Source organism: Leuresthes tenuis, unplaced genomic scaffold, assembly GCF_036924035.1.
Source record: "Leuresthes tenuis unplaced genomic scaffold, fLeuTen1.0.hap1 SCAF_6, whole genome shotgun sequence".
In the NCBI taxonomy this organism is placed as follows: domain Eukaryota; kingdom Metazoa; phylum Chordata; class Actinopteri; order Atheriniformes; family Atherinopsidae; genus Leuresthes; species Leuresthes tenuis.
In genome coordinates, this window is record NW_027325360.1 from 7,520,270 (window position 1) to 7,534,452 (window position 14,183).

Here is a 14,183-nt window from a genome sequence, read left to right on the forward strand (position 1 = left end):
GGAGACAAGACAGACAAGAAGATGCTGTGTGATATGCTCAAGGGATGAAACCTGGAGCTGATTTGTTGGCAGCCAACCAGACTGACTGCGTTTAAAAGCTGACCAGCTGCTTGCAGTTTTTTGTCTCACTGAGGAACTACTCTTTATCCTGCAGATAATCAAATGCTGAAGGTCTACTACTCTGCTGAGGTTACTTGGCTTCAAAGGAGAATTACTCTTTTTCATTTAGGTACCTTATATTTAAGTCATTATCAAAAGCAAAACCTAAGAAGCTAAGATAGAAGGAAAGGAGACAGAGAGATAAAACTAAAAACCCAGCCGTACTCAGTGTTATTTATGTTTCCTAACCCATCATCTTCATCTGGAAGGAGGTAAAAGCTTTTACTAAATGTAACCCATTATCTACTCATTAAGCGTTTTACATTTAAATACTTTTCATCTGCCCATCCCTCTTTGTTTGGCCTAATTGCATTTCACTGCCTCCATCTGCAGAAATATGTGTGCAGCATCCTCACAGGTGTATTACACACACAAAACAGATCGATTTTTATTTTGTTGGGTTTCTCCAAAGCTTTATGGATGATCTGGAATTCCACTGGACAGCTTTCAAAACCACTGCAGCCTGTTTCAGACATGGGATAGATAACGTTTAAGGTTTCTTTATATTATTAAGTCATTCAGACACAAACTACATTGAGGGCCTTATACACCGCACTGACAGATGGTCATCGGGCATATCTGAGGCATCAGCCGACATTCGTCTCTTGTATTTTTGGTGTTTGTGCCCCATTTGCCATTGTTGGATCTTTTTTTGTCAATCAATTCAATTTTTTAAATCAGAGTTGCGGCTGTGGGTGAAAGAGCTCACTAACTGGCTGCTCAGTGTAGCAAATGAGTGCAAGAGAAGGGAGGCGGGAGTGTTGACAGGAAGCAAACTAATTTAACAAGTCAAACACGATCTATTGTCATTTGTAATCTTCATTTCTCCAAAACAAGCAAAAACATTAGAGTAGGACAAAAAAGAAAAAGAATAATTTGTATTGATATGCAGAAAGTTTCTTGTTTAATTACTTTTGGATTACTTAGAAACATCAGTGCACAGAGCAGCTCATAATGTTGTTAATGAGTTCTGCTCTTATTATTGTTATCAATGTTGCTCATTGTTAATTCTGTCTGACTGTGTCCCTCTGTCCCAGCAGAGTGCCTTGGGTGTGTTGTGTCTGAAGCCCTGAGCTTGGAGATGCTCCATGATGACGCTCCTCTGAGCCTTTGGGGAAGGATGAAAGGAGAGCAAAGGAAAACAGGAAAAGAGAGAGGAATCTAGGTGAGAGGAAAGGAATTCAAGAGAAGGGAGAGGATGGGGGGAAAGAAGTAGAGAGGGGGAGTAAACAAAAGTGATTAAAAAAGTTAAGGGAGTTCTGAGAGCAATGGGATTAGACAAGACAGGAGAAACAAACAGAAGAGAAGAGAAAACAATAAGGAGGAAAGAAGGGAAACAGATCAAGTATGAAGAGAGAAAAGGATCAAACAGGATACAGATGACAAAGGATTGAAATCCAAAAGAGATAAGGGTGGGAACAGAAAAGAGGAAAGAAAGTTTCAGGTGCTTAAGGAAACACTTTTTGGCAAAGGTTTGGAAACAAAACATGAAGCAAGAAATGGGGATGAATGTCATGATCTGTGTTTTGGTATTTTTTGGTGTTTTTATTTTTTCTATGTTGAGTTTTTCTATTCTGTTTCTTGTTATAGTTCTGTTCACTTCCTCACTTGTTTCCCCAGTCCTCTCTTAAGTCCGGTCATTGGCTCTTTTCCCTTCAACCGTGTTATTTCCCTCAGCTGTCTTCACTCACCAATCACCCTCCTCTGTATCATTTTTTTTATTTATATATTCTTTTTATTGCCAAGTGCACATTGGATAGAATACATGTTACTTATGAAGCAATCGTAGCTTTACATGTTTTTGTAATATAGAAAAACAAAGTAAAAACAAACACGGCAGCATCATCAAACTTAACTGGACTGGAAATAACGATTTGATGGACTTCCGCACAACCTGGTTAAGAGTTGTTTCTTCGATTGTAGATACATTACTATTCTGCATACCTTCAAATCATGTGGTAATGACATCAACACGAAAACAGGAGCCTCATCCATCACTCTCAATTTGCTGTTAAGAAAATACAGCATTCATTCACATAATGTCATGGCAACCCGCTCCCAGGCACCACCCTCCTCCCATCTTCTGCCACGGCAAAGCTATGTGAGAAAAAAAAATGACAGGCCAAGTTGTCTGCACATTCCTCTGAATGTTTTTAGTGTTCAGGTGGGACAACAGCTAAACTTTAACATTTAAAAGACACATCTTCCAGTCCAGAAAGGCAGGCAGTGTAGCAGAAAAAGGGAAATAGTGAGGTGGACGAAGAGCAAAAACCAAGCTCAAAAGTTCAAAAAGCGAGGAGCAAAACAAAAGCTTCCAAGGACAAAAACCAGGAACAAGCCAGGGTCAAGTGTGTGAACGAGGTCTTCATGGAAAAAAATGCAAGTCAGCTTGACAACACTAACAAGGACGATCTGTTAGCTAATACAGAAAACCAAGGAGTGTTTGTAGTGAGTAAGTGAGTAATGAGTATATAAGTCATGATAAAAAATGATCACACTGCACTAGCAGTTTTGGATTACACTCTCAGTTTGTTTGGCTTCATCTAAAGATTTAAGTAGACGCTCACGAGTCACAACTTTTCAGAGGCGTGGAGCCCCCAATTCTTGCTGGCAGACATTCATTCAGACCATAAGTGTTTTACTGAGTCTGATCCTAAAGAGGATTAGGTAACCAGCTTGTGTGTCTCCCTTGTCAATTAGCTAAGATGTTGATGTCAGCATGGTCAGTGTAATCCTCCTCTTGATGTACAGTAATTACCCCCCTTCCTCTTTCTCCTTCAGCGATACTCTACCCACACACATATATGTTTCTGAGGGACAACAGCACAACAGGATGCTGCTGCATTAGCTCAGCCATCTTAATAGCATTATAACTGGGGCTCGACTCTCCGAGGCTTTGAGAGACAAGTTTCAAACCCGGTGAATGCTCTGATAAGAAGATATTAGGATTCTTAGAAATTAGGATTAGGAAATTAGGATTAAGAAAAAAAAGGATTAGGAAAGAAGGATTTTGATTTAATTTCATTTTTGTGTGATCAGGATAAGGAATTGAGGACCAAAATAATTTTTAGATAGAGGTGATTTACCTCTGTTATGGTTCTGCACTGGTTGTGGGTGCTTTTCTTCCGCTAAATCTAGGTTGGGATGGGCTGGCTGTGGATCATCCTCCTGGGGTGGATTCTGGGTTCTGGCTCTCCAGCTGTCACACCTGTTCCTCATCAGCCTCATCACTGAGCAGCTCTTAAGCACCAGTTTGTGCACTCAGCCTTCGCTCCATTGTCTGCTCTAATAATGTGGTACTTGGACCACTTCATGGCTCCCTTTTGAGTGATTTTTGCTATGTTTTCCAGCTTGGTTGAGAAGAGGTTCACGTTACCCAGCTGTGTGCAGTACCTGTCTTCTTCAAACAAGTCCACTTCTGTCAAAGGCTACCTGTGGACAACTAACTAACAACACACCTACAACTGAAGCACCCGTCAAGGACAACCAGTGATCCTCCTCAAAGTACTTTTCAACCATAGTTGGTAAAATCTCACCTCCTTCATGCAATATCTTTGAACCTCTTCTTAGATGTCCTTTGGTTTTACCTACTGAAATTAACTTCCTTCTCTCCTCCTCCAAAGACTCAAACCCTGTGGCTGAACTGCTCCCTGAAATCCTTTATTTTCCCAGACAAAGAACCGCTCATAAGACCCCTGTATGATGAACAACACATTTGGAGCACGTGTTCCCTTGCCCGGATGCAGGTCACCATAGGCAGCGAGCGCCTGGTGGCTTTGTCTATACCCATGGAGCCCGGTGGGGCACAGCCTGAAGAGACTATGTGGGTCCCCTTTCCGACAGGCTTGCCACCTGTGTGAGGCCAAGGAGGTCAGGTGCAGTGTGAGCTGGGTACTAGCTGAAGGAGGAGACCTTGGTGGTCTGATCCTCGGCTACTGAAGCTGGCTCTTGGGACGTGGAATGGCACCACTCTGTTAGAAGGAGCTGGTGTGCAAGGCGGAGAGGTTCCGGCTAGTTGAAGTCGGAATCTCCTCAATGCACGGCTTGGGCTCCAGAACCAGTCTCCTTCAGAGGGGATGGATTCTCTTTAACTCTGGAGTTGCCTGTAGAGAGAGGCGCAGAGCGGGTGTGGGCACACATTGTTTTGCAATAAAGGTGCTTTAAACTTCCCCCTTTCTCTCAAGTCCACATCAAAAGATATGTAGTGTATTTTTGTCTTAAGTCCTTTTAAAGCTTTAAAAACCTGTAGTATTTTACAATAAACTTGCAGCTATGAACCTAGTGTAGTCCAAGGGCATTTCAACATCTGGACTGGGGAACCCAAGGATTGAACCTTCAATTGGTGTGAGCTTCAGCCTCTGCTGGTTTGAGTAAAGCCGTTTGCCTGTGAACTTAAAAGCTGTTCTTTCCATGGCCTTCCCAGTCTGAGAGGTCAAAACAACTGACTGCCCAGCAGTTCTGTTAGTACGTCTATTTACTTTTTTTTTTTTTTAAATCGGCAGTGACAAAAGGAAAAAATGCAGATGAACAGGAAGTTTTTGTTGCGTTAAAATGTTCTCAACACACTCTACGTATAAACTGCTTGTCTGAACTGTTAAGGTTTCATAAAGCAAATGGCAGGGAGAGTAGTCGAAAGGAATCAGACTTGGCTTTAATCGTGAAGCTGCGTGTTTGTGTGTGTGTGTGTGTGTGTGTGTATGATTAGGTTCACATGAGAGTCCTCCAAGGGCCAAGTATCTTTTTCCACCTTCCGTCTCCATGGTGAAACAAATGAGTTCCCTTCCTTGAGAGATCATTGAGCAGCTCTTAAAAGTGTCTGTGCGGGTTTGTCTGTGTGACAGGTGGTTCCAGGTGTCTTTTGCTGATCAGTCTTGTCAGGTAGCACTTCAACACAGACTTGTTTGTTTCTGCACATCTGTCTGCCGAGTCGCATATGTGCTGCCTCTCAGTAATGAAGATGAACATGCACAATCTCCTCACACATGCACAAAGAAATTACAGAGAGTAAATTCAGCTCATTTGTTCAGATGAAAATGGATTTTGTTGTTCATTAGATATTCCTTGGGGTGGTCTTTTTTTACAGAAGATTGTGTGATCTGACTCCTGGTTCCTTGTGTTCTTCTGCAGCTGCTACATTAAACCTAAGGGAACATATTGCCACTGGCCTTGGTTTACATGTCTGTCCCAGTGCCCCTCTAGAAAAAATTTAACAATTCTGAGGAAAGCTATTGAATAATTCAGTCATTTTTCCTGAATTTCTGTTTTCTATCATTTTTTTATTGTCAACTATTTAACTTCATATTTCATCTTGGTTTTTGTCTCTAATTCAGCATATCTATGCTTTTGTGTACTCCATTTAAGATTGCTTGTTTTAATTTAATCTAGAGTAAAAATCATTCACTTCTCCTTGCCTCAAGAATATCCTACAGCTGCAACATATTTGTGGCAAAAATTCTCAACAGGGCCAACAGTATCTGGACACCTCTGACTATCCATTAAAGGAGACATTTGATGGCCTTTTTTCCCCTAGTTGATTTCTTGAGGTCTTACCTCCATTAATTTACTCCTTTGTTCAAACAGATTAATTTGGGGACATCGAATGAACGACTGAACTCCACTCCATCCCTCTTGGGCTCAGGGTCTGCCTCTTTGGAGATCTGTGGTACTGAAAGGCCCTTGGAGCACATTATCATGGTATGAGAGAGCATACAGTCATCAGCCTGAGAACTCAGAGCACACACATCCCCCAATATTCAGATATGCTCATATATATATAAAGAGAGAGATTTGGTCCCCCCCCTAATGTTGACTCCATGGTTACGGCCTTGCACCAAACCAATAAAATTTGTATTTTTCTAAAATATTTCCAGTTTCAGTGCAAGTAAGGGTTGCTTCACAGTGTAGATTTATTTCCACATTAGTGCACATCTTAAATATAACATATTTTTAACATATTACATTTTTATAAAGTGTTGCACTTTCTACTCTATCGTCTCTTTTTTTCTCTGCAAGAAAACAGGTCTATCACAACTGAGATTCCACAAATATGAGAACACGAGTTTAAGGGCAAATCTCCAACACTTTTCTTTTCAGTGAGTAATCCTCCCTGCCCACTCTGGACATGGGCTCATGGCTGGTGCTGTATCTTGCTTCTGACTCTGAGGGGCCACAAGAGAAAGTGTCCCAGTCATGTGGCGTTGCATACTGTTACTTTAATTATATAACGTTACGTTATATGCCACAACGCCACACAATTCATTGACTTGATAATTAATTAACTTGAACGGTGGTTTGCAGGCAAAGTTCAACATATTGCCTGCGTTTCATCGTCCTCATTTTAACGTTACAAACCGCGAGCTCGGTTTAGTGAAAAAGTTGCCAACGTTTGCATATTTAGATGCGTCTGTTTCCAGAGCTTTCCTCTTTTTAAATTCTATCTACTTTCAGTCTTTCAAACACCACTGACCGAGCGCACTGGCGTGTTACGTCAGAGAAAAAAAGGGAGAAAAAAAAGAAGAGAGCTGCCAGTGGAGGCGGAGGGCAATGGGACTGCTGTAGCATCGTATGTAATCAACCCACTGCCATGACTGAACACCGGCCCTGGAGGCCCCAACATAAGACCGGCCCACCGGGAATTATCCTGGTCCTCCCGATTAGCCACTCCGGGCCCGTCCCGTACAGCATAACTTCTCAACATGTTTAGGACCGTTTTGAGTGGAGTTTGAGACACTGTTTCGACTTAAGTATTTCACATCTTCTTTCTGTCAGTTTTAAAAATGTAGAATGAACATATTGAAACGACGTGTTTATTTTCTGGCAATGTTTTGTCATAGATTCCAGATCTAGGCTAGTATCTTGTCACCTGTGTGACAAGAATACTTAAACAGAGAGATCTAGATAAGAAAATGAACATACACATATGCTGTCATTTCAGTGAAGTTTGATGATGATATATCTGAGATTATATTTCAAAAGGTGAATCAACTATATGTATCATGTAACTGACCCCAAAAATGACGAAGAAATGAAAGAGAGAAATTCAACAAGAAAACTCAATGTGTATCTCATTTGTCAATGTAATGTTTAATATACATTTGATAAAAAAATGTACACATTGTTACGGAACGTTTCCTGCTGCACACGATGAGAGATAAAAGTGTGATAACAGTATATTCTGAGCTTCAAAAGAGCCTATTAAAGAGTTTATTGTAGAACTTTATGAAAAAATTATGTCATGCCTTGTTGTACTAAAATATGTAAAGATGTAAGATATTTATGCTGCTTGAACAAGGACATCTTACTAACCTTAAAGGAAAAGTACAACACTTGGCTCTGAAAGCCATTCTGACAGCTCCATCTGCTGGAGAAAAAGAAGAAATCTTTCTAACAAGTGATGACGTGTGAAAGCAAAAGCAATTTTCAATACACCTAACAAGTGCTACGGGGCCATTATAGGGTGTGAGGTCTCTTGGGAAATATAAATATATTTGGAGGAAATTTGTGTGAAGTTGATGAGACTCTTAAGTTGGTGAGTTCTGATATTGATCAACTTTTGTAACATATAACTGAGAGAGTTCTTGAAAACAAAAACTATCCCATTTGTAAAAGAAATCACAGGAAGATCCGCTGGTGAATATTGGACTGAAAGAACTGGCTGACTACTTTGCTGGAAGACAGAAATTATCTGAGGAAGAAAAGGGGGAGGATATGATGATGGTGGTGTAAACATCAAGAAGAGCCGAGATTGTTCTGTGAAGACGAGCAGAGAGCCGTGTGTCCTGTCTGTGAGTTTCCTGAAAATCCAGAGAGAAACACTGAATCCACCACTATTTTTGGCTCTGAGGGCTTCAGCTCAGGGAAACACAGCTGGGAGGTGGTGGGAGATCATCCCAACTGGAATGTCGGTTTGATTAAAGAGACAGTTGACAGGAAGGGAGAGAGATATGCTTCACCAGAATATGGAATCTGGTGTTTATGGCATGGTGATGGAAAATACAGTGGTTGTGTTGGTGAGACTGTCACAGTGAAGAAGAGTCTCCAGAGGATCAGAGTCCAGCTGGACTATGACAGGGGGGAGGTGTCCTTCTACAACTCTGAAGTCAAGACTTACATCTACACTCACAGAGACACTTTCACTGAGAAACTCTTCCCATATTTCAGTGTGCGTTCAGCTGGAGACGCTAAAACCTCTGATATCAAAATTAGTTCACGTGTTGTTTCTCTGTGATGTTCAGAAAAGTTAGTTTGAGCAGTTAGTTGTTCCACCTTTTGCTGTCATGAATTGTTTATTGGTATTTTCAGGCTTTCATACTTCAAATCTGTCAAACTTTAGTAACAAATCAGAGTTCTGATTTTATCTTTATCTCACAACACAGCAGACTAGAGGTCTCTCAAATGATTTTTTTCTTTTCGTGTATCTGTGTTCTAATCATCTATATTTGCAGAATTAGCAATATTACCTATTAATTTACTGTTTCAAAAACTCTGCCCCATAAATTCTGTCAGTTTTTGTCTGATTACTGGAAGGAAAACAACAGCGATCCAAAGAAATAAAGGCCCCGCTGGACACAAAAACTGGAACTCGTAATGCACAAATCCAACTTTATGCTTAATATATAACAGCATTTCTAATTCGATCAGATCACAATATAACACACACTATCTCAGAGTGGATCAAATACTTTTACAGCCTTGATCAACAGAGTCTCATTGCTTTTGTGTAGCACAAAAGACATTTGTGAAATTAGATATGATAGTATTTTATTATAAAATAATTTGAGTGAAAGTATTTTATTTTTCCCCACACCGATGGAAGCTAAAAATGTGAGAAATAGAGATTTTAATATCAGAAAAAAGTAATTCTTCTTGTTTCAGATGGAGTTTTATTCCCAAGTGGGTCTGCTCCTCAATGGTCAACATTAGAAATGGGAGTAAATTTAACTTTCATACTCCTCTTACTCCTGTATGTAATCACTAAAATGGTCCTTTCAAAAAACGTAAAGCCCAAAAGTTTCTAGCAGCATATTGATCCTTAATAGATAAAAAAAAACATTGAAGGACTGCATCCATTTCAGGCATATTGATTAAAGAAAATACTTAATTAAAAAGTTATGCTTAAACATTAGCAAATACATGGTTAGATTTTCATATTATGACCCCTGACTGCATTCATACTTAAAAGAGGTCATCAAATAGTTAACCATCTCACAATATCTGAGCTTGTACTGAGACTCCACCAAATGTTGGACATCTAAACAAACTCACCTGTTTCCTGTGGTTCTGGGCTGTTTATTTCATGCAGTGAAGTGTTGAAGCTGTAGTGGCAGTTATTTGTTTAAATTTATTCACAGGGATATTCACTTATTTTCCTCAAAAATAATGCTGTGACAGTACAGAGGTGCAGGGTGGAGGGGTCACAAATGCTCAACCATCTGTTCTGTACACCCCAAGAATCTACTAAATGGTTTTAAAAAGCATCTGAAGGTGATTTTTGAAGGGAACTGCAAAACAAATAACTTAAACAAAACACATTTCTATTTTTATTCATATTACCAGAGATTGTTCTTGTTTATTTTCCTATCAACACATTCAAATCTTTCAGAATAAATCTATGGATTTCATGGAATTTTCTTGTTAGACAGAATAAGAGACGGGTCATGTTTAATGTTCACATAGTAACCTTTTTGTTGATCATTTGAGTTCAAGGCAGCAGTCAACAGGGATTCATTACTTGTCAGGAAACTGTTTGATCAAATGATTTAAATGAATTTAAACCTAATAAAAACCAGTTTGAACAACATTTTCTACAGTCTTGTTGTGTTTCTGTAACTGTGTTTTCTTGCTGGATAGCTTTCTCCAGTCTCACAGGCTGGGGCTGAAATGTGGGCTACAGTTGTTCTCTCTGTAAATTTCTTTATTAAATGCCAGCAGCAGTCACTCAACTGGCTTCACTACTTACAGCAGCGTGTGTCCCACTGAAAACTGTCCCTCTGTGAACAAAGACAGGGAGGAACCACTGTGGCAATCATCCAAATACTGCAGTCTGAATAACAACTGAAAATTCTGTGTAATGTTTAACATGAAGGTGTTGCAAATACAAATCAAATAATCACTTACTTATTAAACACAATAAACTGAATTATATGAAGTCAGCAGCACATTAACACTGATATGATGGCAGAACATGTTTCCTGTTACAGCTCATGAAGAAAAAAATGTTGCTCGACTAGTTGAAGGTGAGCTTTGAAACAACCTGTTGAAATGTTTCCTGATCACTGGAGGACTGAAGCACAAACATTTCAAATTTTTCATGTTTGTAGCCAACAAATAGAAAAAAATGTTTTTGTATTCAAATAAAATTAAACAAAACAAGGAAAATGAAAATAATCAAATGCAGTGAAGTTTAACATCTGTTCAATTTCATTGTATCAAAAAGGAATAAAAGATTACCCGTGAAACGTGTCCTGACTGCAATATCTGCTGGAGATAAAATATCACAGCAGTTTGTCTGACTGTTAACACGTCACTGAGAGATAAAAGATAACGAATGCCGTTTTCAAGATTATTGAACAGAGCTGAGACGCCATTACAGGGTGTGAGATCTCTGCTGAAAAACACATATTTGGATGAATTTGCCTGACAGGGTGGAGAATTTGGTGAGTCCTCTGACTAAAGTAACTTAGAAGAAAATGGCTGAGAAAAGTGATTTTGTTGAAAGTTATTTGAGCTGCCATGTTTGTTCAGAGACTTTCAGAGATCCTGTGTCTCTGAGCTGCAGCCACAGCTTCTGTTCAAGCTGCCTGCAGAAATTCTGGGAACAAGCTGGAAACAAAAACTGTCCCATTTGTAAAAGAAAATCCTCAAAGGAAGATCCTTTGGTGAACCTTTCACTGAAAGAACTTGCTGACTCTTTTTCTGGAAGAGTGAAATCATTTAAGAAAGAAAAAAGAGAAAATAAATTAATGGTGGTGTGTAGTAAACATCAAGAAGAGCCAAGATTGTTCTGTGAAGACGAGCAGAGAGCTGTGTGTCCTGTCTGTGAGTTTTCTCTCCACCAGAGTCACAAAGTGGTTCCTATAGAACAAGCAGTCGGTGACCTGAAGGAGCAGCTGAAATCTGACTTAAAGTCTCTGCAGGACAAGAGGAACAAATACAAACAAGTGGAGAAAACATACGATGATGTGATTCAACACTCCAAGAAGCAGCTGTTGTCCACAGAGAGGCAGATCAGAGCAGAGTTCAACAAGCTCCACCAGTTCCTGAAAGAGGAAGAGGAGTCCAGACTGGCAGCTCTGAGGGAGGAAGAGGAGCAGAAGGGGAAGACTGTCAGCCGAGAGATGAAGAGGATTCAGGAGCAGATCTCCTCTCTGTCAGACAGTATCTGTGCTGTTGAAGAAGACCTGCAGAAAGACAACGTGCCATTCCTCAGCAGTTATAAACCCACTCAGAGCAGAGCCAGAGCCCAGTGCTCACTGTCAGATCCACAGCTGCTCTCAGGAGCGCTGCCAGATGTGGCCAAACACCTGGGCAACCTGTCCTTCAGAGTGTGGGAGAAGATGAGGGAGAAGGTCCACTTCAGTCCTGTCATTCTGGATCCAAACACTGCACACGGCCGTCTCTGTCTCTCTGATGATCTGACCAGTGTTAGAAATGGAGACTTAAAGCAGCAGCTTCCTGACAATCCAGAGAGAAACAATAAGTATGCTGATGTGTTTGGCTCTGAGGGCTTCAGCTCAGGGAAACACAGCTGGGAGGTGGAGGTGGGAGATCATCCTCAATGGAATGTGGGTTTGGTTAAAGAGTCAGTTGACAGGAAGGGAGAGGTGTCTGCTTCACCAAAATATGGAATCTGGTGTTTATCGTTTGGTTATGGAAAATACACTAATGGTTTTGGTAAGACTGTCACAGTGAAGAAGAGTCTCCAGAGGATCAGAGTCCAGCTGGACTATGACAGGGGGAAGGTGTCCTTCTACAATTCTGAAGACAAGACTCACATCTACACTCACAGAGACACTTTCACTGAGAAACTCTTCCCATTTTTCAGTGTTTATTCAGCTGGAGACGCTGAAACCTCTGATATCAAAATTTATCCCACTGTTGTTTCTCTGTGATGTTCAGAAAAGTTAATTAGTTGGAGCTGTTAGTAGTTCCAACTTTTACTTTCAACAATTGTTTATTGATATTTTCAGGCTTTTACTCTCCAAACCTTAAAACCAAATCAGCTTTCTCATTATACTTTTACATTACAACATAATCAGGACCTCTTAACTTTTATTTAATCTGCAGTTTATGTGTTCAAATAACCTAAATATGTTTATGTTTATGCATTTAGCAGACGCTTTTATCCAAAGCGACTTACAAATCAAGATATAACAAGCTATACAAAAGCTAACAATAAACTACATAGAAGAAACCCACTAGTCCGACTCTGTCAGAGGTGACAGAGTAGAGATAGAGTGCAGGCATAGAAGGAAGTGCAGAAAGATAAAGTGCAGAGATAGAGGGGGTAGGGAAGTGCAAGGTAAGTGCTAGGATAGGAGATGCTCTCTGAAGAGCTGGGTTTTCAAGAGCTTCTTGAAGATAGACAGGGACGCCCCTGTTCTGGTAGCGCTCGGTAGGTCATTCCACCATCGTGGGACGACACATGAAAAGAGTTTGGATTGTCTTAGGCGTGGTGTAGGAGCTGCTAGACGGCAATCCTGCGACGAATGGAGGGACCGAGTTGTGACATAAGCCTTTGCAAGAGCATTCAAGTAGATGGGAGCCGTTCCATTAAGCACTTTGTAGGCTAACATCAGTGACTTGAATTTAATGCGGGCGGCTAAGGGTAGCCAGTGGAGTTCAATGAACAGAGGGGTGACGTGTGCTCTTTTAGGCTGATCGAAGACCAGACGCGCCGCCGCGTTCTGGACCATCTGCAGAGGTTTCACAGCACAGGCTGGGAGACCAGTTAGGAGAGCATTGCAGTAGTCAAGCCGGGAGATGACCATGGCCTGCACCAGGAGTTGGGTGGCATGTTGGGTTAGGTATGGTCTGATCTTTCTTATGTTTAGTAATGCAAAGCGGCATGAACGAGCAACCGAGGTAACGTGTTCTTTGAAGGTTAGTTAGTCATCAATCATGACACCCAAGTTTCTAGCAACCTTTGATGGAGCAAGAGATAGGGATTCAGTTTGGATGCAAATGCTGTGGTGTATGGTTGGTTTGGCTGGGAAGACCAGCAGTTCAGTTTTTGGGAGGTTAAGTTGGAGGTGATGGGCTTTCATCCATGTTGATATGTCAGAAAGACAAGTCTGAGATTCTGCTGAGACCGTGTGGTCGTCAGGTGGGAATGACAGATAGAGCTGGGTATCATCAGCATAACATTGGTATGAGAAGCCATGTGATCGGATGATCTGTCCCAATGAGTTGGTGTATATGGCAAAGAGAAGAGGTCCCAGTACTGAACCTTGGGGGACCCCTGTGGCGAGGTGGTGCGCTGCAGAAGTGTGACCAAGCCAGGATACTTTGAAAGACCGACCAGTGAGGTATGAGGATACTAAATATACATCTCTGTGTAGAGTTAACAACATTACCTATTAACAGCTTCAAGAACTGCCCCATAAATTATCTGTCAGTTTCTGTTTGATTACATGAAGGAAAACAACAGAGATCCAAAGAAATAAAGGGTCTCACTATAAGAGTGGATCAAATACTTTCTCTGCTGTGATCAACAGAGTCTCAGAGGTTCAGTCAATAAACAGGATCATGGAATATGGAAACTCCCTTTAATGATTTCATGTGTATTTTCAAATCATTTACATTCAATACTTATTGTTCAGACACTAATGTTAAATTATTATTTTTGGTCAGTGATTTAAAATCAGTGTTTATTGATAGTTTAACTTTTTTATACCTTTGTATAATGTCACAAGTTTTATATAAAGTAACTTTGCTGAAACTTCAAACCACAGTGAAGGAAGATAAACAGCTGAAAATGTGAGAAATAAAGTATTCTACATTGGAGAAGAGCTGTTCTTCTTGTT

The 14,183-nt window shown here is 40.5% G+C and overlaps 1 protein-coding gene across 1 annotated transcript; it reads left to right on the plus strand.

Moving 5' to 3' along the window:
* The first annotated feature begins 10,669 nt into the window (after positions 1-10,669).
* On the plus strand, positions 10,670-13,892 carry LOC140309493 (nuclear factor 7, brain-like). The gene is made up of 2 exons (XM_072387360.1): positions 10,670-12,451; positions 13,686-13,892. Exon 1 carries the CDS (start codon positions 10,848-10,850, stop codon positions 12,267-12,269), a length of 1,422 nt encoding a protein of 473 aa, XP_072243461.1. The 5' UTR covers positions 10,670-10,847; the 3' UTR covers positions 12,270-12,451; positions 13,686-13,892.
* Positions 13,893-14,183: the final 291 nt, after the last annotated feature.